Raw genomic sequence first — 24,583 nt, forward strand, 5'->3', positions numbered from 1 at the left:
GAACCAGCTAAGCCACACACTTCAGTTATAAATCCAATTGGAATACCCCCATTTAAAATTGTATCCAATCTAAAAAAAATAATGTTTAGAAACAATTGAAAATAACTTATATAACATTTTATAAATATATAAACAGTTTGAAAACTTTTATAACAGTTACCTTTTAATACCAGTTTCCAGATATCTTTTTTCAGTTAAATATTTGTTACGTAAAGTAGTCCCAGCGATTGATGGGGCGGAATATTTTTTAAAAATAATATCTCGTATCTCTAATATACAAGCTACATCCAATTTTGTAATTTTTGATATCTTTTCAACATCTTCTTGAAGAAAATCTGCGATTGTGTTTATACAATTTTTTGACAATTTTCTAACCAGCCCAGTAGATAAAGCTGAGTGAATAGTTGAATTTAATTTTTCCATTTAATTCGGTAATTTAGAACTATTTAAAAATATAATTGCAAAATCTGAATTTTTGCAAGTAAAATTAACTAATAACGGCTATTTACAAGTAAAATTTCAGTATCTACTAGTCACTTCTACTTAGTGGAAAATTATAGCTTTTATTTGCATGTAATTTCACATGTTATTCTAACGTTCCACTTGTTTTCTTAAATGATCCCCACTGTATTTTTTCGTTTTTTATTTAGAAATACGACGCCTGAATTTTATGATACCTACTGATTATGTAGGTGTCTTGGAGAACCTTGATCCAAGTAATTTTGAGTGTCGGAGTTGCGTCTAAGTAAAAAAAACTTAAATATAATTTTGTATTTTGTATTGAATTTTTTATACAGAAATATTATATTATAATATATTATTAATAGAAAAAGCAGCGTGTATTTCAGAACATGTGAAACGAAACGTAAACCGCTATTTTGAATGTAGATTTTGACAGAAATTACACCGAGATATTCTTTTTACGTGAATGTGCTTTTGCGTTTATTTTATTTAGATTTTTTGAAAACTCGACTATATACAATCGAGGTAATTGTTTTATAGCACTACTAGCTGACCGGCAAACGTCGTTTTGCCATACGCCTATATTATTTCTAGGAAATATTTTATTAGTTCAATAAAAATAACTATTTACTATAATAAAAATAGTGGTTGATCGTTTAGGGGACGACAATTAAGGGTTGTATGTATTTTTACATAAAAAAATAAAAATAAAAAGTTTTGCCTAAAAAATAACAATAACAATTTAGAAATGGGACCACCCTTAACATTTAGGGGGATGAAAAATAGATGTTGTCCGATTCTCAGACTTACTGAATATGCATAAAAATTTCATAAGAATCAGTCGAGCCGTTTCGGAGGAGTATGGGAATTGGGAACGAAGATTGTGACACGAGAATTTTATATATCAGATTAATTAATATTTATCTACACGTAAACTAGAACTTGGTTAAGTTAGGTCCGCATTTATGACTGTTTTACCCCTAGAGTGTTATTTTAAATCCGTGGAGGGACAGCAGCCCCCACATGCATTTCCCGTAGCGCCGGAGCTGTCCAAAATACCTATTATTATCTATTGTTAGGTGAGGTTAGGTAATATTTTTTTTAATACTGTTTCTGGCGCGTGGAAGTGGTTGGGGGTGATAACCCTACCCCTCCTACTCCCCCACTCGCAACCTATACGGACGACGTATTTCTAAAATTTTACCCAAGATATTGTTATGCCTGACATACAGTATACTATTATTAAGGAGATCATAAATCCATTTTCCCAATTGTCCAGGTATACCAGAATTACTGGCGACTACTGACTTAACTGAGTACCTTCAAAGTTCAAACCGTACCATAAGCTTAACTCCACAGTGCATAAGTATTAAGTAGAGGTGAGTGTGATAACTCAAAACCTATGCTCTTGTCTGTGAACTATATATCGTTATTTAAACTTTAAACACTCTTTTGCAGAAAAAACGGGCACTAAATTTATACTGATTCTAGTGACTTTAAAAACTTTTTGGGCAGTTTTTGCAAATTAAATATTTTTAATGTTTCTTTTTACTTTAAATACCACATTCTGATATGATTGATAAAGCGATAAGGACCGGCAAAACTATAGCTCTACTTGTTACAGTAAAAATACCTTGAAACCTCTTTCGTATATGACCTTACGGCTGTTATTTATTTTTTGATGCTATACAACCCACATGAACTGCTCCATTTTTATGGAAGACAATGCTCGCCCTCACCGTTCTTGTGACGTACAAGAAGTTGGGATCCATCGTTTAGATTGGCCAGCTCGGGTCTCGAAGTCCTGAACAAACATCAGTGAGCTAAAGAGTCATTGTAGAAGAGTACGAACGTATACCTCAAAACGTTATTAAAAACATCATGGAAAGCATGCCCAGAATGATTTATCAGGATCATTCAATTTAGCAAGTGGAGGTCCCACTTTATATTAGGTTTTTACATATTTTGTAACTTTACTTAATAACAGAAAATAAAAAAATTAGTTCGTTCGTAAATTATATGTATACAGATTACGTCAGACAAATTAATTTTATTTAATTAACTGAAATCGACCTTAGAACATAAATTTCCTTAGGAGACCCTTTTTATTTGCGAAATACTATATTTATAATTTGATTTGATTCTATTGTTTTAGAGAATTTAGTAAAACACTAGAAAAAAAGGACTGTAAACTAAAATTTTGTGATTGAGATATATTTTTTTTCATAATTATTGGATAGAAAAGCGACGCTCGCATAATCTGTACACTTGCCAGTTGCGGTTCGCCTGCCGCCATTCTTGTTTGCTGTCAAAAATCAAACGCGAGAAACTGAAAAGCTTTGCCCAATGTCGTGAATCATTTAGTAGTTGATCGTAATTTAAATCGCATATATCGAGTTCTTCATTATTTATTGATGTTTTATTTTATTTTTCATCATGTCAAACATATCTCTTGATAAGGAAACGTTCTATCGGCGTATGAAAAGGCTGTACGCAGCATGGAAGGTGTGTATCAATAACCACAATAACGCTGTTGTGTGCATTGGCTTATATTCTTATTTATTTCAGGCTGCAGCAGCTGATACAAAAAGTGAAGATGTACTGGCCAAAGTGGATTGTTTGGTATCATGTGTTGGAGTTGATGAAGATACACTTTACAGCAAGTCGACAGCTTTACAGGTACTTATTGGAAATTAAATTTTTTAACGGTACAAATATTATCATATCGTTCTCTGATAAATTATTAATTTTTTTATTTCCATAGACATGGCTGTTTGGATATGAGCTTCCAGACACAATAACTGTACTTACTGAACAGAGCATGTGTTTTCTTGCAAGTAAAAAAAAAATAGAGTTTTTACGACAAATAGAAAACGGAAAAGAAGAAACAGAGCTACCTCCAGTAAAATTATTAATTAGAGACAGAGTAAGTTTACTTTTAGTCACAGTTTTGAAAAATGTTTTGGTAAGGTTGATTCTTCCTTTTTTTCAATAATCAGCTTCCTAGACAGATTTTAACAGTTACTATTTTGCTAAAGTGTATTGGGCCTGGCTTTGACTAAGCGTAACATTTGAAATGTTATTATAAACTATATAATATATTATTAATTTCAGAATGATAAAGACAAGGAAAATTTTAGTAAATTAATTCAAGAGATTAAAAAATCAAAATCTGGAAAAACACTTGGTGTATTTGCAAAAGATAATTATCCTGGTGAATTTTGTGAGAGTTGGAAGAATGTTCTTAAGGGAGAAAAGTTTGAGAATGTAGACATAAGTTCTTCAATTGCTTTATTAATGGCAACAAAAGAAGACCCTGAAATTATCACAATTAAAAAAGCATGTTTGGTTACTGTTGATGTATTTACTAAATATTTAAAGGATCAAATAATGGAGATTATTGATTCTGATAAGGTAACATTTTTATTTCTAATTTATTTGCCACTTACGTGATACAATGTCTCTTTTGTCTGCAATTCTCTTAGCTTCTTGCCTAAATAAATATGCATTTAAGAGAGTCTCTACACTCTTAAACTCTAATTAGTGATTGTATGAATTAATCAAATCTGAATATCATTGATTCATATAATAAATAGACCAAAAATAAGTGTATTACTAATGTAAATTTTGTTATGTTTCTTAATATATACTGCCAGTTCTCATATGAAAGGTGTTATAAATGGATTAGAAGAACCAACAATAAACTCAAAATAATACTGTTCAGCAGAGCACACATATTTTATAATTCTTTTGTCTTTCAGAAAGTTAAACATTCAAAATTAGCAGAAGGTGTAGAAGCAGCAATATCCGATAAGAAATATGTAACAGGAGTTGATACAAGTCAAGTCGATATGTGTTATCCTCCAATTATTCAATCTGGTGGCAACTACAGTTTAAAATTCAGTGCAATATCTGACAAAAATCATTTGCATTTCGGAGCAGTTGTCTGCTCACTGGGTGCCCGATATAAGTCATACTGCTCAAATATAGTCCGCACATTACTGGTCAATCCGACAGATGATATTCAAAGCAATTACAATTTCCTTGTCAATTTGGAAGAGGAAGTTATGAAACATTTGGTAGCTGGTGCAAAGTTATCTTCTGTTTATGAAGCAGGACTTGCGTTAGCTAAGAAAGAAAAACCAGATCTTGTCGATAACCTTACCAAAAATTTTGGGTGAGTATCAAGAATATAAATGATGTACTGATTTTCCTGTCCTGTTATTTTTACATTCATTCTAAAGAAATTTAAAAAATTTCAGTATTATCAATGCATCAAATTGCAAAGTTTTCTATATATGAGTGATTTTCAGATTTGCAATGGGTATAGAATTTCGTGAGAGCTCAATTGTGATTGGTCCAAAAACATCAATTGTAGCAAAAAAGGGAATGGTGTTTAATATCAATATAGGCTTAGCAAATCTCAGCAATAAAGCGGCATCAGATAAAGAAGGAAAGGTAAGATTTCTACTTCTACAATAAGTGTTGTTTTTTAAATTATAACATAAAAATACTTCAAGTATTGCTATTTTCAAAGGAAATTTGTCTCAAACTAAATCACAGTCATTACATTCTGCTATGTTCGAGTTCCTCAAGCAGGTATTTAATATTTAACATAAACAATTTCAGACATATGCTCTTTTTATTGGAGACACGGTATTAGTGAATGAAGAGCAACCTGCATCTCTTCTCACACAATCTAAAAAGAAAATCAAGAATATTGGTATCTTTTTGAAAGATGATGATGAGGAAGAGGAAGAAGAGAAGGAGAATAAGACTGAAATTCTTGGTGAGTCATATTACCTATTTTGATTATATAGACTTCATTAATATTGAGGTTAAGGATTGATTTTCAAAATACTCTAGAATTGTATGTCTTAAATTTTGTGATGTTTTATACAATGATTCTTCTGAAGTTATCTCAGAACATTAATGTGATATGGGTGTTTCAATGCAAAATACTAATCAAATATAGAACTGGAAAATATTACTGGCGTTCCATGTGCCTGTTAAATATAATCTTATTAGTGATATACAGTCAAAATCTATTATAAAGACATCGAAGGGACTCATATTTGGTTTTAAAAACCGATGACATTATTATTGAGTACCTAATACAATAGAATTCAGCCGGGACCTTTGATTTTGGTCAATATAACTGGTGTGTTGTTCAAAACGATGTCGTCATAAACGCTTTTGACTGTATAATATGTTTCCCACACAATTTTAATAACCATGTAAATAATCTAGAGGCGATCTAAAACCCATAACATTTAGACTTTAATAGGGGGCTCAAAATTAATCCACTGTTTTTACTCAGGGACATTGTTTGTATATTGTGTTTTTTTTTATATTTGATGCTGTAAAAATGGATGTGCTATATTGATACAATTTTACAATTTTGTTACATGCTAATGTGGACGGATAGAAAATGGAGGTGAGTTAATTGTTATAACCGATGCATGTTATTTTGTATATGCTATGTTTTATTAGTAATTCATTTTCTCTCTAAAGTTTCATTATCACATTAAAATTTGACATAATATTAAACAGTTCAATGCAAATTGGTTAATATGTAATAACTTATCAGGATTGTACCCTAAACGAGTTTATTAACTTTGGGAGCCTTCAAGTATTACGTAACGAATTTTGTTGCGGGGGGGGTCCTTTTGTAAAACGTTAAGATGCGGGGCGGGGATTGAATTACGCGTTATTGTTAATATTATTTTCGACTTTCCAGTATTTTACACCACATAATGGTAACTTTTAGGTATAAGTCACTAGATGGTCACGAAACGTTTTACTATACTTGAGTACAGAAAAACGTTACGGCGCGTTACATGGGGGGGTCAATAATCTCCAAAAATTGCGTGACGTATTACTTGACGCTCCTTTACCAGTGTAAGAACTCTGCAACTTTCAATAGTGAAAGAGATCCAAGATATCTGCGCTAGTTACGGAGATGCGAGACGCTATTGCATTGGACTGTGTCATGAAACATTTTTTTAAAATTAAATTCATAGATACATATTTTTTTAATCAACATATCATACTTTATAGTTTCAAAAGACTGAGTTAACCAAAATAAAATCACCAATTTTGCTTTATTTTGCTTAATATATGGACCCACAAATGGACATTTTATTAAGAATGATTTTAGGGCGTGGCAAGAGAACAGCTGTTATCGAGTCAAAACTCCGAACGGAACATTCCTCAGAAGAGAAGAGAAAAGAACATCAGCGAGAGCTCGCGATAGCTCTCAATGAGAAGGCCAAGGAGAGATTGGCGAAACAGTCGAGTGGGAAGGAAGGAGAGAAAATTAGAAAGAGCACAGTCTCATATAAGAGCATCAGTCAGATGCCAAGAGAAAATGAAGTGAAGGAATTGAAATTATATGTTGGTAAGTTAAAAAAATAATATATCTGGATTTCTCGGTCCATAGAGTATTTTTTCATTCATGTTTTTTTTTTCAAGCATTTGTTTTAAAATTGTACTTATATTTTTATTTGGACTCTATATAACTCGATATTCACAATGAACGCTATTCATTCCAAACACCGATCACAACACATAATAAACATCGCAAACGTGTAAACGCACTTTCTTCGCCCAACGCTTTTCTCTTTAGAGGCCCTCTCGTCTTTAACCACTTTCTTAAAAACAATTTTCAATATCGATTTAAAACTTTATACATTCACTAACAGTCCTAACAACATCTACTCAACCTGTCCTATGCTTAAACCGAAAGTATTATTGTGCAACAGTAATCATATATATAAAATTCTCGTGTCTCAATGTTCGTTCCCATACTCCTCCGAAACGGCTCGACCGATTCATACGAATTTTTTTATGCATATTCAGTAAGTCCGAGAATCAGCTATTATCTACCTTTCAAACCCCTGAGTGATAAGGGGTGTCCAGTGTCCACCCCAAAATATTTTTTGTTTTTATTTTTTTTATGATACAGGATACAAAAATACATACAACCCTTAATTTTCACCCCTCTACGATCAACCCCTATTTTTTTTATAGTAGATAGTTATTTTTATTGAACTAAAAAAATGTTTCCTAGAAATAATATACATGGCAAAACGACGTTTGCTGGATCAGCTAGTTTAATTATAAAATTCTAAGTGTATGTAGAATTTATTACATGCAGTAGCTAAAATAAGTATGTCAAATAGATGCCAACGACACAAGAAATCCTAGTGTGTGGACAAGTGCACTTTCTCTTTTAATTATATACCTTTTTTATTAATAATTTTTTTTCATTTGAATAATTTCAACCTTAATTTCTAGATCGTAAATACGAAACTGTTATATTGCCGATATTCGGTGTCCCAGTACCATTCCATATATCAACGATTAAGAATATATCGCAGTCGGTAGAAGGTGACTATACATACTTGAGAATTAACTTTTTCCACCCGGGAGCCACAATGGGAAGAAACGAGGGGGGAAATTATGCACAACCAGACGCCACATTTGTTAAGGAAGTGTAAGTATGAGGATTCTGCATTCGCATAATTCCCAAAATTCTTTTAAAAGTCTCTTATTTTCCTAATTATATTAAACTAGACGTTTCGCGCCCGCTTTGCTAGACGAATTAAAATAAATTTTATGTTTCATAATTTAATTTTTTTTCATATTTTTATTATTCTTCTTTTTAACTTCCCGCTAAGAAAATTGAAATATTTCGAAAATCGAGTTTTTAACAGATGTTGACGTTTAGAGGTTCTAGGAAGCCTCCCCGAATGTTTCCGCGGTGAAGTCCGTATGGATAAATTTTCATAAAAGTAAAACAGCAATAAAAAAATGAAGGAACGTTGGAATTTAATAATAAATAAGTAGCCATAAACCATCTAGGAAAAATGTCGCATCGAATGGTGGTAGTTTCATGTTGATACGATCAGTGGTTTAGGCGTGATTGAGCCTCAAACGAAGACCATTTTCATTATATATATATATAGATTTATTACGACAAATGCTTCAATATGACTTAATGATTCCTTAGAATTTTCATTAATCTTTAATTTAAACCAATTATATAATATTTGTGTGTCTTCTGTGGTCAATTGTTAAATTTACTCCCAATAGTTAATGTCTCACATTATTTTCCAGAACATATCGTAGTACAAACACAAAAGAGCCAGGTGAAATATCCCCTCCCTCATCAAACCTCAACACCGGCTTCAGACTTATAAAAGAAGTTCAGAAGAAGTTCAAAACGAGAGAAGCAGAAGAGAGAGAGAAAGAGGATTTAGTTAAACAAGACACATTGGTTCTATCACAGAGTAAAGGAAATCCCAAGTTAAAAGATTTGTATATCCGACCCAACATTGTCACAAAACGAATGAGCGGGTCCCTCGAAGCTCATTCTAATGGTTTTAGATTTACTTCAGTAAGAGGAGATAAAGTAGATATTTTATACAATAATATTAAGAATGCATTCTTCCAGCCGTGTGATGGCGAAATGATTATATTGCTACATTTTCATTTGAAACATGCTATTATGTTTGGTGAGTGAAATTATAATAATTAATAATACTCTTTTTTTTTTTAAAATAATCATACAATCAGTCTTTGCGACTATAAGTAGATACGTTGAGAGCTTTTTGACGTGTTAGGCGCTACTCCCAGCGGAGCCTGCCTATTCTTATTTAAACTCAGTCTGTTGGGTTGTCCTGATCAAAAATGTCTCGCCGCTTTTTTAGTCGTCGAGTAGTTTCTGGTATAGTTAGCTGTCCTGCTAGCTGATTGGGGTGCTTTTGAAGTCTTAGTTTGTAGTTATACCCATGTGTGATAATTTCCTCTTTTACCATGGGCATATTAAGAAATTCATGGACTTCTGTAGTTTTGAGAAACCATGGGGTGTTTGATATTTGCTTGAGTATGTAATTTTGAGCTCTTTGTATTATTATTATATTTGAGGCACTAGCAGATCCCCAAAGCTGTATTCCATATGTCCATATGGGTTTGAGAATGGTTTTGTACAAGAGCAACTTATTGTCAGTGGATAGTTTTGAATTTCGTCCCATTAGCCAGCCCTTGTATTTGTGGTTAATTTCGTCTCGCTTTGTTTGAATATGTTTTTTCCAGGTGAGTCTGCGGTCTAAATGCATTCCTAAATATTTGACTGTGTTTTGATGTGGTAATTGGGTGCCATTTAGAGTGACAGGGGGGCTTTCGGAGCGTGAAAGTGACGTGCACCGATTTGGACACACTAACTGCAATTCTCCATTTGGCCAACCAGTCTTCTACCTTATTTAAGCCATTTTGTAGAATTTTAGAGGCTAGAATGGGACTTCTGTTGGAGGTAAGTAGAGCCGTGTCATCAGCGAAGGTGGCGATAGTAATCTCTGGGCTCTGTGGTAGGTCGTATGTATACAGTGTGTACAGGACGGGTCCGAGGACTGAGCCCTGTGGCACACCTGCGCAAATTTCGTAAAAACCGGATGTGCTGGCACCTTCTTTAACTTGGAATAGTCTGTTATACAGGTATGATTGTAGAATCCTATAGAATGTGTGTGGCAATAAGGATTTTATTTTAAACAAAAGACCCTTATGCCACACTTTGTCAAAGGCTTGTTGTACGTCTAGAAATGCAGATGAGCAGTATTCTCTCCTCTCGAGGGAATTTCTTATTTTTCTACATACTCTGTGGACTTGTTCTGTTGTGGCATGTACTTGCCTAAAGCCAAACTGATGATCTGCTTTTCTTTTATTATGTCCAGCATTCTGTGTAGTAGCGATTTTTCAAATAATTTGGACATTATAGGCAGCAGACTAATGGGTCTATATGAAGTGATTTCGTGAATCGGTTTTCCAGGTTTGTGAATCATAGTCACTTGTGATACCTTCCATAAGTCTGGGTAGTACCCAGCTCTTAGGATTGCATTAAACAGCATTGTAAGGTACACTATCACTTTGCGTGGTGATTCTTCTAGGACCTTTTTGTCTATTAAGTCATAGCCCGGCGCTTTATTATTATCCATAGATTTGATATTGCGATTAATTTCCCGTGGTCTCACTAGTTTTAATGGTAGATCAAGTTGCAGGTCTTGGTCAATGATTAGTTCGATATCCGATTCATCTACATTAGGCCTGGGGTCATTCGGTTTGAATACATGACTGTGATGATTTGCAAAAACTTCAGCTTTTTCTCGTTCCGTTCTAATCCACTGCCCGTTCTGCGTTCGTAGTGGTGGCTTTTGGTGTAGTGGTCGAGCTAGGTTTTTGCAGGCTCTCCAGAGCGAGTAATCGGTTGCTTTTGTTGATGTCAATCCTTCCAGGTGTTTACTCAAGGCTGCTTCGTTAGCTTCGGATATTAGGGATTTTAAATCACGTATCGCTTTATTAAGCGCCGTTTTGTCATATGTCAGTCTACTAGTGTGCCATATTCGACGTAGCCTTCGTTTTTCTAATATTTTTTGTCGTATGGTGTCCGAGTAGGTCTTACTCTGTGGCAGACGAGCAGTGATTTCGGGCGTGGACATCCAGCAGCTTTCTTGGATCACTTCGGTTAGTAAGCGAGTTGCGTGATCAATGACTGCTTCACTTTTTAAGGCAATTTTTAGGTCTAGTCTGTCATGGACCAGTTCTCGATATAAGTTCCAATCAGTTCGTTTATTGTACAATTTAAGGCTGTGTTCTTTGCTCAAGGCAGTTATTCCAATAGTCAATATAACTGGAACATGGTTTGTACTCGAGTCTAAACAAGTTTGTATTTGGTAAGAAAGTCTAGACAGGCCTTTCATGACGAAAAAGTCTATGACGTCCGGAAGCCTGTTTGAGTCAGTCGGCCAGTTGGTCGGGTCCGTCGTTGAAATCACTGTCAGATTGTTGTTATCTATACTTTTCTTAAGCTCTCTGCCTCTTGTTGTCGTTAGCCTAGAGGCCCAATGAACATGCTTGGCATTCCAATCACCTCCTGCTATGAATCGCTGCCCCAGTGATATAAAAAGCTCTTCCAAATGTTCTTCTTTTATAGTGTGCTTGGGGGGGCAATAGCCGTACCGTTTCTATCTATAACTGCAACCGTTGTAGCTTGTATGTAGGGTTTCTGAAACTGTGGTTGTTCATAATGTTTGATGTTTGTTTGTAATTAATAATACTGATTTTAATATTATTGTGTCTAGCACAGCCTTCAAATCCAATTTTGACAGGTGTTTGTTAACAATAGACATTTGACAGCTGACATTTGGCATCTACAAGCGATTGTTTATTGATGTATTCCTGTGAATTTGTTTTACAATTTATCATGAAAAGTATTTAAATATTTTTTTTTACTAAATTCAACAATGTCTTCGGGAGAAAATTCTCTATGTACGTGAACGAACGATAAAATACGAAAATATATGTTTTTCGTAATGGCTCAGAGTAGTTTAATATATTACATATTATATTTTGTGATTCCAGGTAAAAAGAAACATGTAGACGTCCAGTTTTACACGGAAGTGGGAGAAATCACCACAGATCTTGGTAAACACCAGCACATGCACGATAGAGATGATTTAGCAGCGGAGCAGAGTGAAAGAGAACTCCGGCATAAGCTGAAAGTTGCTTTTAAGAGTTTTTGTGAACGAGTTGAAAATATGACCAAGCAGGAAGTGGAGTTTGATACGCCTTTCAGGTAGATTATTGTGTATGATATTTATTGACAATTGGGTAAACTTTGTAAATGCTTTTGAGTTCCAAGTATAATCTGATTTTGAGTACTAACAAATATGTGAAACATAAAATAAGTTTTTGGACAGATCTTGAAACTAAATGTTTAAATAAGCCACACTCAAAATTTTTTTAAATGAAATCGTCTGTATTGACCATCTTCGTTCGATGTTATGTGTTATGCGTTTTTTTTAATGTATGTATTTAAGTGTACACGCAATTTTGGTGGTCACGTGGTTGCTGATATGCTAGTCACGTGATCAATTCTTGTGTTATAAAACAAAAAAATACGTGTGGCACTCGGGGACCGCCGCGGTAAAGCTATTGCATAGCATTTTTTATCAACTTGAGCAATTATAATTATTTCTTTTTTTTTTATGCAGTTGTTTTTTCTTTGATATTAATTCAATCTACCAGACTCAGACTAACACGCCTATATAGTCTGTCTCACTCTAACGCGTACTGGCTACACCGGCGGCGCTTACGCTATGTCATATTGTCAGAGATGTGAATACGCAGTATGCGTTCTGTCCCACTCTGACGCACCTGAGCTACGTCACCGATCACGTTAGACCGATATGAGACGCAGTATGCGTTCTGTCCCGCTCTAACGCGTATTGGCCGCACTTATCGTCATCATGTGTTAGGTTCTTATTTTCGTTACGCAATTTCTTGATTCGGTCGCCGCCCTCAAAGGCCGCGATAAAATCTATGCAATAGCTTAAAAACATTATTTTATCTTGTACTTGTGTTTAATTTATATTTCTACTTACAGAGAACTTGGATTCCCCGGAGCCCCATTCCGCAGTACAGTACTTCTTCAGCCCACATCCGGAGCCCTAGTGAATCTAACAGAGTGGCCTCCATTCGTCATCGCCTTAGAAGATGTGGAATTAGTTCACTTTGAGCGAGTCCAATTCCATTTGAAGAATTTTGACATGGTTTTCGTGTTTAAGGATTATGCTAAGAAAGTGGCTATGGTCAACGCAGTGCCTATGAACATGCTGGATCATGTAAAGGAGTGGCTAAAGTGAGCCCTTTTAATATTTTTAATATACATTCTGAAGTAAGACCAATTCACACATTATTGAATTGTTTCATAGTTTTAGAAAAATGTTAAAATCCATTTTTATAATACCTTTTTATGAATAATTGTAACAAATATATACATATTATTTGACATGTCGAAATCTAAATTCCATTTACAGTCAAAATCTATTATAACGACATCGAAGGGACTAGTCATGTTTGGTCGTAACAGCCGATGTCGTTATTATTAAGTACCTAATACAATTGGATTTAGCCGGGACCTTTTATTTTGGTCAATATAACCGGTATGTTGTTCTTAACGATGTCTTAACCGGTTTTGAGTGTATATGAAGAAAAAAACACCCATAAAAAAAAATGTGTGCGTGTACTAGGTACACACGTAAAAAGTGAAACTTCTTTATGACCTTATTTTTCGAAAAATGATCTACTATATGCAACTTAACGAAATTGGTTAAATAAAGTTTAACAAAAGGCTTTTATTATCATAGACATGAATACAAATACAATTATTTCATTTTACCTTATTACTACTAAGATTATTACAGAATTTCATTAATTGTAATAGAATTATTACTATCATTGTTATCGTTATTATATATTTTTGTTATTAATGGCTTCGAATCTACAAAATTTCTCCCATACGTCGATAAAGAACTTTCATTCCAACGCCGATAAAGAAGTTTGACTTCAAAAAGCAACATGGCGCGTAACCGAAAAATGTGACGCGTAACGAAAAAATGTTACACTAAATTTTTTTCCAACCCCGATAAAGAAGTTTCACTTCAATAAGCTCTAAATAAATAAATAATCACAACGTAAAACTTTTAATCGATTTCCAGTTCCTGTGATATCCGTTACTCGGAGGGTATTCAGTCTCTCAACTGGACTAAAGTGATGAAAACGATCACAGACGACATCGAGGGCTTCTTCGATAATGGCGGCTGGTCCTTCCTCGACCCTGAGTCGGATGCTGAGAATGAACGCCAGGTTGGAAAATTGAATGATCTATGGATAATTATTAATCATTTTGAATGTTCAGACTTGAAAATATTTAACGATTTTAGGAAGAAGAGTCTGAAGAGGAAGACGACGCGTACGAGCCGACAGATGCAGAGACTGAGGAGGAGTCTGATGATGACTCGGAGTATGACTCCGAAGCCTCGGATGCTTCTGATGAATCCGGGGAAAGTGAAGGTAGGATTTTGAATACTTCAAAATGCTTATTTATAAGTAAAATCTCAAAAGAAAGTTAGTAGCCTAAAAGTAAAGACTTAAAATCTTTTGTGTCTGACACGTCTTTTTTGGCTATTAGGGAGCGTTCAAGAATGACGTCACGCAATTTTTGGAGATTATTGACGACCTCCTCCCCCCCCTCCCCCCCCCCGTGTAACGCGCCGTAACGTTTTTCTGTACCCAATAGTAAAACGTTTCGTGACCACCCAGTGACTCTTTATAGCTAAAAGTTACCATTATGTGCTATAAAGTACTGGAAGGTCGTAATACTTGAACGCTGCTTTAGTTGGTTTTGACTAAGTCAGTCATGCGCACTGCATAATATGAATATTTGTATTATTATTTCAGAAGAAGACGAAGAATCCGGCAAGGACTGGTCGGATCTAGAGCGGGAAGCGGCAGAAGAGGACAAGAAGGAACGTACATTCGATCGCGGAGACGAATTCGAACGGAAACGGAAAGGCGGACAAGCACAACCTTCGCGATATGACGAGAAAAAGAGTAAACACGATAAACACAAGAGTTCTAGCTCTAATCACAAAAGCTCAAGTTCCAGTCATAAGAGCCCTTCGAAGCATAGCAGCAGCAGGTGAGATTCACTACTTTACGAACCTCTAAGTATAAGGAGTTTATTTATTCATAAACCACACTGACATGACCATCAATTACTAGTTTGCACATATACAGATATAAAACAAACTCAAAATAACTTTTTTCGTATAGGTAGGTAACCAAGTACTCTTATACACGTCAACAGAAAAGTTGTTAAATTCATTCTAAATTTAAATTTACTACCAACAGATTATAAAATTAAATTTAAAGAAATTAAATTATATTGCTTAAGTTTGGTGGTGGTTGTTTGGTGATCAAATAAATAAACACAGTGTTTGAAGCTAAGCGTCAACTGTATTTAATCGTTTATAACAAGCAGGGATGTTAGAGCTCCGTAACCGTAACCGAAACTATCGGATATCCGTAACCGTTTCACAAGTTTCGGATATATTTCGGATATTAGGGCAGAGTCTAAAATCTAGATAAAACTACATATTTCGACAGGTTTTTGTTAATGGTTTCATTACTCACAAAAATAATTTAAAAGAAAACATTTAATATGTTATACATAGGTAATACGTTAATATGTGCAATGTATAAAGCTTAATGTTTTTGTAAAGCTATTAAATTTATTGCACTTTTATTTTAATAGATAAAACTGAGGACGTTCATAATAATTACTTACCTATATGACCGATTATAAATTAACAAGGGCTTATAACATAAAATAAGGGGTAGTGTGGTTGTGACGCTAGCCTAACAAAAAACTGTATCTCATTATGGGTTCTTAAAACTAAGTGATATTGACCTATTGGACATTCTAGGACACGAGAATGTTATATTACTATGAATGTATGACTAAGGGACTAATTTAGTACTACCAAAACCGACGTTATTATTACAACTTATTGGCTACAAGTGTTAGATGATATGCACTTCATGACAAGTCTTTTTTCTCTTCTAAAGGCTAACAAGAAGAGTTTGCTTGAAGCCTTATGAAAAGTTGTAAATAACAAGATTAAATGTGTTTTTTTTTTGCATTACAGAATTTTTCTTTCAGGTTGAAATTTAACTAACTTAAAATTTATTTTAAACTTCTATTCCAGTCCATCGAAGAATCGCGATAAGCACCACAAGTCCTCCCACTCCGTTTCCCGTGGCCACAAGTCGTCCCACAGTGACCGTGACAGGCACAGCAAGTCCAACGGTGACCACAAGAAGCACTCCAACTCCCGTGACCACAAATCTCACAAACGTTCACGTGATGATAGCAGAGAAGAAGGCCGTAGCCCTAAGAAATCTAAGTGAGTTTTTGCTTTTTTTAACCGACTTATAAAACGAAAAAAGTTTTAACGTTATTTCTCCATAAATATTTAATTCCGAGACCAATATCTTAAGGATAATTTTAAAATTGTTTTTTTTTTTCAGGAAATAAGGATATTTTTAAAGCGTTATCTGTTAATTGATACCCGGTGATCTTCGCGACGTTCGCGTCACACCCCACACCAGTCCGTCTTTTAGTTGTTCAAATCTGTCAAACCACTTATTCATTGTTGGTAGATATGTTTGTCCCTTTCATACTAAGCTAGTGAGAAAGAGACAACATATTGGTTATAATGAATGAGGTGGTATATGTTTTGTATGTATGTAGATTATAATTCCATGTTTAATTTAAATTACAATAAAAATAAGGTTTTTTAATTAGTTATTTTATTTGCTGTTCTGTTTAAATTAAAGGAACTACATAACATCAAAAATATAACTTATTTGGGTAATCTCTTGGATTGATTTATCTTACACAAGCTCTATAAATAAAATCATATATAGTCCATTATTTACAAAAAAAATTACATGCCAGTGCCTTTCTATAAGTAGTAGCGTGTTTATGACAATTATACAAAATAAATACCTAATATAAGATATGGCTAGAATATGGTAACACTCATTTTAATTATAAAGTCTTAGAGGATGTTAAGTTTTAAATTATTTTTGCAAAATGTAATGGCATAATCTAGCTAAATTGAATGATACTTATAAAGAAATTAACAAACATGTAGATTACCTACGTCGAAAAACACTGGCAACATTCACTAAAAAATAAATATTTTTTGCTATAGCAACATTATCGTATGTCATCCGCCTCTTGCGCGGCCACAACTGGCCCTCGTGGTAAAACTGTTATTCTCTTTGGATCCAGTTTTAAATCTTGGGTTTTGAATTCCTTCTCTTGAGTTTCTGCTGAACTCCAATATTTCTTGTTGACGAGCATTAGTAACATCAGCGCGGGAAGGTGTATCAGTGAAAATCTAAATAATTTTCTTGAACTACCGCTATCTGATTTCTTGTAAAATTGCCAAGCTGTAATAAAAAATATGGAATGAGAAAATTAAAAAAAAAAAAGTCCAATTATAAACATAGTTTCACTGTTTACAAGTTAAGTATTCGTTTTTTTTATTTCATAATGCAAAAAGACGTCTTAATACAAGTTGTTAAGGTAAATTTCACAATTTGCAAAATATTATTCTTTCAAAATTTCCCTTTCAAAAATTTTATTTGAAATTAAAATTAGACTTTATTCAATAAAAATATTAACAAAAAAGGTTCCTAATGCTTTTGGTTCTGATATATTCAATGAGAAAATGATTTACAAAACTTACCTAAGTACGAAAAATAAATATTAAGTGGTAACGATTCGGCCGCAAACCAAACATTGGTAACACCGAGGTAGGGCGCGCCCAGACAAATGGCGGTTATTAAACCTGTGTGTCGTAACGCCACTCTGCGACATAGAGCTGTAAGAAATCGATTATTAAAATATATTATATATATTATTTGTATCGCTAATGTTGTGTGAATTTTAGCCCAAGAATTCCCTATTTGTTTAAATAAGAATGATTAAATCTTGAATACTAATAAAGCAGAAGTCATGTTAAAATTTCGACCACCAATAATTGTTTCTTTCTGCGTGCCTAATTAACACTTATATAGAGAAGGTAAACATGCTGAAGAATGGTTGTGTCTTATCAATAAATAGAAAACATCGACGACTTGCATCCAACTTATCAAGTCCATAAAAGCAAATAAAATTGTCTCTAAAGCCTTACCCTAACTAAACCGTATTTGTTTTAATACAAACAATAAATTTATATAATTATCATCATGAAGAATTAATATTTTTTTCTACTAACCTGGGTCAGTGACCGCCATCATTCTATAACCCGCACGTGAATAGTCGGGTCTTAAGTTCCAAGACAGCGCGTTGAAATGTGGAAATTGCCATGAGTACAGTATGACGCCTAACACTAACGCACCCATGTCTAAGGAACCCGTACAACCTGCCCAGCCCATTAATGGGGGAATTGCACCCACTGAAAAAAATTATAACTAGAAGTAACTTTCAGAAGAGTTACATCTCATATTTCCTTTATTTGATTTACAAACAACTTTGATCTAATTTCAGGTACCTCAAATAAAATAATACAGATTATGACTTAGTATTTTAAAGTTAAAACAGCTTTATGAAGGAAATATAGGAATTATAGTCATATTACCTTAATATAAATAGCTTTTATCTAATGTAATATTGTATAACTATTGACAAATGGAGTCAATGTCAATTAAAAAAATTGGTCTAAAGGCTCTTTCTTATACGGGCAACTAAAATTGCTCAATTCCAGTCAATACTCGTCAACTATGACGTCACGACTACATCAAGCAATTTACGGCATTGGCAACAAGCATCAATACTGCGCAATACAATATTGAGCGACATGGCGCAACTTCATCAACTAGGCAATACTGTCCTACACGAGCATTTCAGTATTCACTCGCTATGGACGACATTGTTCTTGCTGCGGCGGCTTGTAGCGCTTTTTTTATTATTAATCAAAAACAAAAAAGAAAGAAAAGCAATAGGCCGCAATTTTCATTGTGTAAAGAATTAGATGATATATTATTCAAAAACTTTACTAGAATGTCACGAACAGACTTTGAATTACTTTTGAATAAAGTTAGCCCATTAATTAACCTCTCGCTCTCCCCGCGGAAGCAAGACGGCAAGCCGCAAAACAAACAAGTGCGAATGAGATATATATAAAAATTGCTAGGAATTTCCAAGTCCATTGGATATTCGTCAATTCGTATCTGCGACATTGAGCGATATGAAATATCTGGAACAATTAGTAGCAATATCGCCGAAATAATTTATTGAAATTGCTCCATTAATTGCTTCAGATCGGTCCATTCGTGTCGCCGAGCAATTATTGCCCTTGTGTAAGTGCACCTTAAGAAAACAATGATAAATAACAACAGATGGCTCGCAATGTCTAGTCTATACTTTATGGCATATTTCAGTTTAGGAATCTATCATGTTTTGTTTCATTAATTTATTAGGATATTCCCTTTTATGATGCAAAATAAAGTAATGTGAATTAAACTGTATAACTGGAACAGTTATTTTTATATTTAAAATGTCAAATTACAATAAATTAAAGCATACCAATAGATCCCAACCATGTATTAACAATGGACATTCTCTTCATGGGTGTGTATATGGATGTATAGAGCACTAAATTAGTTGCTCCCAGGGCAGCAGTCAGAGGGTTAACTCCTAAGTATAATATACTGAGTCCGGTAGCACTTGTAGCTGCCGCAAAACCTATAGCGTGCACTGGTCTGCAAGAGATTTGGGATCACTATATCAGCCACCACAGTTTTATCTTATGGTTTACTTATTCCTCAATCAATTAAAATACTCACTCTAGCAAACCCTTAACAAGCACCCGATTTTTAGTTCTAGACATCTGAGCATCAAATGGTACTTCATGGTACTGGTTGATAGAATTAGCCGCAGAACTAACGAGACCTGTGCCCACAGCACAAAGGGCAAAAGTCGAAAATTCAAATGGAGCTGGTGCAAGAGCATATCCAGCCATTGATGTCATAACAACTAAGGCTGAAATAAAATAAAAATATACTTTAATTTATGGACTTTAGGTTCCTCTTTATATACCTGATCTATTCAAAAGATTTGACTAAATTATACATGAAGGTTTTAGGGTATATGTCATACCATCAAACAGCAATATAAATTACTTAATATGAGGAAAATACATACAGGGGTTTCAAAATGAGTAATTATTACTATTTATTTTTCCTCAAAGGTTATATTTTTATACACTTACAAGTTAGTCGAAACTTGGAGAGCATCATACAGTAATGGACTAGGTTATTTTTGACATCATGAGTGGGGGTCTCCTTCCACACCCTTGTGTCTTGAGGAACGTTTTTACTCTTCTTTTTTATCGTAGATTGAGGTTGACTTATCAATGGGTTACTATATACATGTTTAGATGTTGATATTCTGGCCAGATGCTGTATTGATTGTCGTTTCTGAAATTAAAAATAAAATATTAAACACATTTGTTTTCTGAGGAAAAGCCTATGTCCAATAGTAATAAAAAATAATATTGATTTTCTTAGACCCAAATAATTATAACTCACACAAACTTTAAACAGCACAGATTGTGTTGATAACCCATGGAGACCATTTTTAAAACTCCAAGTGTAGCAAACAAGCTTAAAATATGTCATTGTATTAATTTTGGCTTCTGTTTTAGGTTAACATCCTGAAATGTATTGTTAAATTAATTTATTAAATTTAAATGGCTTATTACTAAATTGAATTTTAGTTTGTATCTATAGGGAATAATCTTGATATTCTAATTAACCAATTTACGTATAACAACAGAGGTTACATAATATGTTTGAATATAAAAACATAACATACCCAAAAGATATTTTACAAAATCGGAATACATAGCTATATTTTACATAACAAAAATAAATGTGTTTAAGTAATAAATAATCAGCCATTAAGTTAAAATAAAACATTTTTACATTACTCATTTAAAAATAATATTTCCATTAATTCGTATTACTTTATCACTTACTTGAGAATTATTTAAGAAGCAAATTTCGGTATGGCAATTAAATTCAATTGTAATAAAAGTATGACAAATAAAAACAATCCTTTCCAAATAGAATACAAAACAGTATTTTTAGGTTATTTTCATTTAACCTTGTATCTAGGGTTGCCAACCATACTATATAATAACGTATCCTACTTTATTTTTGGTAATTATACTTTATACTTTTACATACAAATAAAGTATGCAAAAATACTTTATTGTCAACCTTTACTGTGGTGCGTAAAACAAAATACTCATTATGGGTACTTAACGATTCATAATTGCTGAACGAAATATTTAAAACGGATAATGGAAACAATTTGTAATTACTGAACGAAATGTTAGATGTCAGTTGTGACATTTGTCACAGATGTCTTTCATTATCGACGAAATTGTACAAAACTGGTCCGTTAGTAGGGTTGCCAACCATACTATATAATAACGTATCCTACTTTATTTTTGGTAATTATACTTTATACTTTTACATACAAATAAAGTATGCAAAAATACTTTATTGTCAACCTTTACTGTGGTGCGTAAAACAAAATACTCATTATGGGTACTTAACGATTCATAATTGCTGAACGAAATATTTAAAACGGATAATGGAAACAATTTGTAATTACTGAACGAAATGTTAGATGTCAGTTGTGACATTTGTCACAGATGTCTTTCATTATCGACGAAATTGTACAAAACTGGTCCGTTAGTTTTGTTTATAAGTGAAGAATGCATTTTAAAGTAAATATTAATGCTGAAAATGAGGAGTAAATATTAATGCTGAAAATGACGAGTAATTCTGATAGCGACACACCAGTGACTCCTAAAAAAGCTAAAATAACAAAAGTTTTACAAAAATATAAACCTGAGTGGGAAAAACAATACAACTGGCTAACAAGTGATCTTCAAAATAAAAGTAATGCAAAATGTATTATCTGCGGCGTGAATTTTACAATCAGTTCAGCTGGCATTGGACAGGTATGAAAATTTGTAAATGTGTTCAAATATTGTTAAAGCTACGTTGCCTCTCCTTTCGTATAGTTATTTTATTTACATTTTTTAACTTACTTACCTAACCTAATTCATTAGGTTTTCTTACATCTTTACAGAAAAAAGTCACCAGTTTGTATATGATAGGACTTTGTACTGAAAAGTTTTAAAAACAGTTATAGTTGCATGTATTTTTGAAATTTAGTTTGTATTGACAATTTATACATTATTTTTTAAGCATGAGCATGGGAAATTAGTTTCAATGTTTCAAATTCTATGAGTTATTTTAAAAATAATCTTATTACTTGTTATTATAATAATATAAAAAATATATATATTTTTCATACTAATTGTCAGAATTCTGAAATGTTTATATTCTCATTCACATAATAGGGATGATGACTAAAAAATAATAATTAGTCCATCTTTTAGAACGCCAGAAAATAGTAGATACGTATTTTTTCTTTTGCTTCTAAAACTTAAAATAACAAAGTTACAGAGCGGCGAAAGTTCGCGCTACGTCATTATTTCGTAAAAATTTTACGAAAGAGTGACGTCACGAGCCCCTACTCCTGAATTTGAATGTGCTGTATCTTTGTCAATATTATTCGTATGGACAAATAAAAAAATACGTATCGAGTATTTTTCTATAATCTAACTGACGGACTAATTAGAATCTTGTTGTTTTAACCCAGGAGACATCCCTATTGTTTTTGGATAAAATTATATTAATAGACATTTTAATATTTGTCATTCAATTGAAGAATATTTGAAGAATTCATGATTCAGTATTATTTTGAAAATGGTGATGGATTAATATGGTGGAGGTTCCAGTTTTTGTTTTTTTCTTTCTACAGATTAAGCAACATCAAAATACTCAGAAGCATAAGATAAAAACTGAAATGAAGAAAACATCTGGTGCATTACAAAATTTCCTTACATCAGATACTAAATCAAGATGTCAAGGATCTAGTGATGATGAGAATATTATAGCAGCGGAATTAGCATTGACTTTTCACACTGTGAAGCATAATTTATCTTATAATAGCATGGATTGTCTAAGTAAATTAAACAAAATTGTATTTGTAGATTCTAAAATAGCTAGTAAAATACGCTTGGGAAGAACTAAAATGGAAGCTTTAGTGATAGAAGTGTTAGGTCCATATTCTGTGGAAAGTGTAATAAATGATTTACATGATGATGTATTTTTCTGTCTCCAGACTGATGCATCAAATAAAAAAAATATTAAGTTATTTCCTCTTGTAGTGCAATATTTTTCAATAAATGAAGGGATCCAAAATAAACTGATCGATTTTTACGAAAATTCTAATGAATCTGCTGATGGCATGTTAGAAGCTATAAAGAAGTCTATGGATTCCCACAACCTGTCATTCAATCAAGTATCAGGTCTCAGTGCAGACAATTGCAATGCTAATTTTGGCATTCATCACTCATTGTACACAAATATTAAAAAAGAAGTACCAAACCTTATAAAAGGCAACTGTCATGCACACATTATCCATAATACAGTGAAACATGCTATGGGCTACTTGATTTGTGACATAGAAAATATTGTTTTGAAAATATACAGTCATTTTTCGGTATCTGCTTGTAGACGAGATGATTTAAAAAAATTTGTTACTATGGTTGATGGTGAATTTCACGAAATCAAACGTCATATTGGTACACGGTGGTTATCACTACTTCCAGCCGTTGACACCCTTTTACTTAATTGGGAACCAATATGTATTGTATTTTATAAGTTTAGGTGATAATTGTGCAATAATTATACAAGAATTATTAAAACTAAGTGATCATCAGGATAGGGAGGTTGTGGAAATTTATCTACACTTTACAAGCCACATGCTTAATATTTTTAATAAAACGATAAAACGTCTGGAAGGAAATGATGTAACTATACTAGATGTCTATAATATTATGGATAATTTAAGAAACGAATTAGAACAAAGAAAAACTGATAAGTACTTTGGTTATGAATCAAAAATGAGATTACAAAAAATTCAAAAGTCATCACCCGAAACATTCAATACAGTTGTCAGTAACTTTTCGCTTTTTATTGATATGAGCTTAAAATATATGATAAAATGGTTTGAGTTTAGCGAAGATAACTGGCTTTCAATACTTCCTAACATGTCTTTGAAAAATGAGGTAAAATTTGAACATTTTGAAATGGTTATTACAAAGGCCAAATTACAAGACAGATTAAATATTAAGATGGACGATATGTATTCCGAATCTATAAGACTTAGAGAAATCCAAAGAAAAGTCACTAATGATGATAAAGAATTTTTAGTGAAAAGTACAGTAGAAAAATGGCAATATATACTTAAAAATGCATCTGATAGCTTACCAAATATAAAAAAAATTATTTCTTACCTACTCTCCGTTCCTGCAACTTCAGCTTTTACTGAAAGAGTTTTTTCTGTAATGAATCTGAAGTGGCGAGAAGAGAGAAATAGAGCATCAATAAATTTAATTAAAAACGAATTGTTTATCTATTTAAATTTAAATATTGATTGTCAAACAAGCTTTGTAACATTTAAAGATAACAAGAAATTGTTATCATGTGCTAAAAGCACACAAAAATACGTTTTTAAAGCAAAAAAAACATAAAATTTGAAATATACTTTTTTTTCTTC

General features: G+C 33.1%; 3 protein-coding genes across 4 annotated transcripts; 2 read left to right on the top strand and 1 right to left on the bottom strand.

Moving 5' to 3' along the window:
• Window positions 1-2,743: 2,743 nt before the first annotated feature.
• Window positions 2,744-16,665, top strand: LOC125049501 (FACT complex subunit spt16). The gene is made up of 18 exons (XM_047648839.1): window positions 2,744-2,967; window positions 3,031-3,141; window positions 3,227-3,388; window positions 3,577-3,876; window positions 4,224-4,639; window positions 4,776-4,920; window positions 5,092-5,251; window positions 5,891-5,899; window positions 6,623-6,862; window positions 7,762-7,960; window positions 8,584-8,981; window positions 11,881-12,094; window positions 12,905-13,159; window positions 14,019-14,166; window positions 14,244-14,373; window positions 14,761-15,001; window positions 16,071-16,268; window positions 16,393-16,665. The coding sequence occupies exons 1-18, from the start codon at window positions 2,899-2,901 to the stop codon at window positions 16,397-16,399; spliced, it is 3,402 nt and encodes a 1,133-aa protein (XP_047504795.1). The 5' UTR covers window positions 2,744-2,898; the 3' UTR covers window positions 16,400-16,665.
• Window positions 16,666-16,721: 56 nt separating this feature from the next.
• LOC125049503 (protoheme IX farnesyltransferase, mitochondrial) lies at window positions 16,722-21,051 on the bottom strand. 2 transcript variants are annotated; one of them, XM_047648846.1, is made up of 8 exons: window positions 20,916-21,051; window positions 20,467-20,591; window positions 20,148-20,355; window positions 19,723-19,918; window positions 19,463-19,638; window positions 18,153-18,332; window positions 17,622-17,756; window positions 16,723-17,322 (listed from the first exon to the last, which is right to left on the bottom strand). In XM_047648846.1, the coding sequence occupies exons 2-8, from the start codon at window positions 20,554-20,556 to the stop codon at window positions 17,087-17,089; spliced, it is 1,221 nt and encodes a 406-aa protein (XP_047504802.1). In that variant the 5' UTR covers window positions 20,557-20,591; window positions 20,916-21,051; the 3' UTR covers window positions 16,723-17,086. The 2 variants fall into 2 exon arrangements, with proteins under 2 accessions (XP_047504803.1, XP_047504802.1); XM_047648847.1 differs by lacking the exon at window positions 20,467-20,591 and having other exon boundaries at window positions 16,722-17,322; window positions 20,916-21,045.
• A 300-nt stretch (window positions 21,052-21,351) lies between these two features.
• On the top strand, window positions 21,352-23,695 carry LOC125049743. The gene is made up of 2 exons (XM_047649181.1): window positions 21,352-21,911; window positions 22,781-23,695. The coding sequence occupies exons 1-2, from the start codon at window positions 21,711-21,713 to the stop codon at window positions 23,693-23,695; spliced, it is 1,116 nt and encodes a 371-aa protein (XP_047505137.1). The 5' UTR covers window positions 21,352-21,710.
• The last annotated feature ends 888 nt before the right edge of the window (window positions 23,696-24,583 follow it).

This window comes from Pieris napi, chromosome 5 (genome assembly GCF_905475465.1).
Source record: "Pieris napi chromosome 5, ilPieNapi1.2, whole genome shotgun sequence".
NCBI lineage: Eukaryota > Metazoa > Arthropoda > Insecta > Lepidoptera > Pieridae > Pieris > Pieris napi.

Coding starts and splice junctions, on each gene's coding strand:
- LOC125049501 (XM_047648839.1), top strand. CDS start 2,899: ATGTCAAACATATCTCTTGATAAGGAAACGTTCTATCGGCGTATGAAA. Junction 2,968..3,030: donor GGCTGTACGCAGCATGGAAG/GTGTGTATCAAT, acceptor TATTTATTTCAG/GCTGCAGCAGCTGATACAAA. Junction 3,142..3,226: donor GCAAGTCGACAGCTTTACAG/GTACTTATTGGA, acceptor TTATTTCCATAG/ACATGGCTGTTTGGATATGA.
- LOC125049503 (XM_047648846.1), bottom strand. CDS start 20,556: ATGACATATTTTAAGCTTGTTTGCTACACTTGGAGTTTTAAAAATGGT. Junction 20,356..20,466: donor CTGTGCTGTTTAAAGTTTGT/GTGAGTTATAAT, acceptor TTTTAATTTCAG/AAACGACAATCAATACAGCA. Junction 17,323..17,621: donor TATTTATTTTTCGTACTTAG/GTAAGTTTTGTA, acceptor TTTTTATTACAG/CTTGGCAATTTTACAAGAAA.
- LOC125049743 (XM_047649181.1), top strand. CDS start 21,711: ATGCTGAAAATGACGAGTAATTCTGATAGCGACACACCAGTGACTCCT. Junction 21,912..22,780: donor GTTCAGCTGGCATTGGACAG/GTATGAAAATTT, acceptor TTCTTTCTACAG/ATTAAGCAACATCAAAATAC.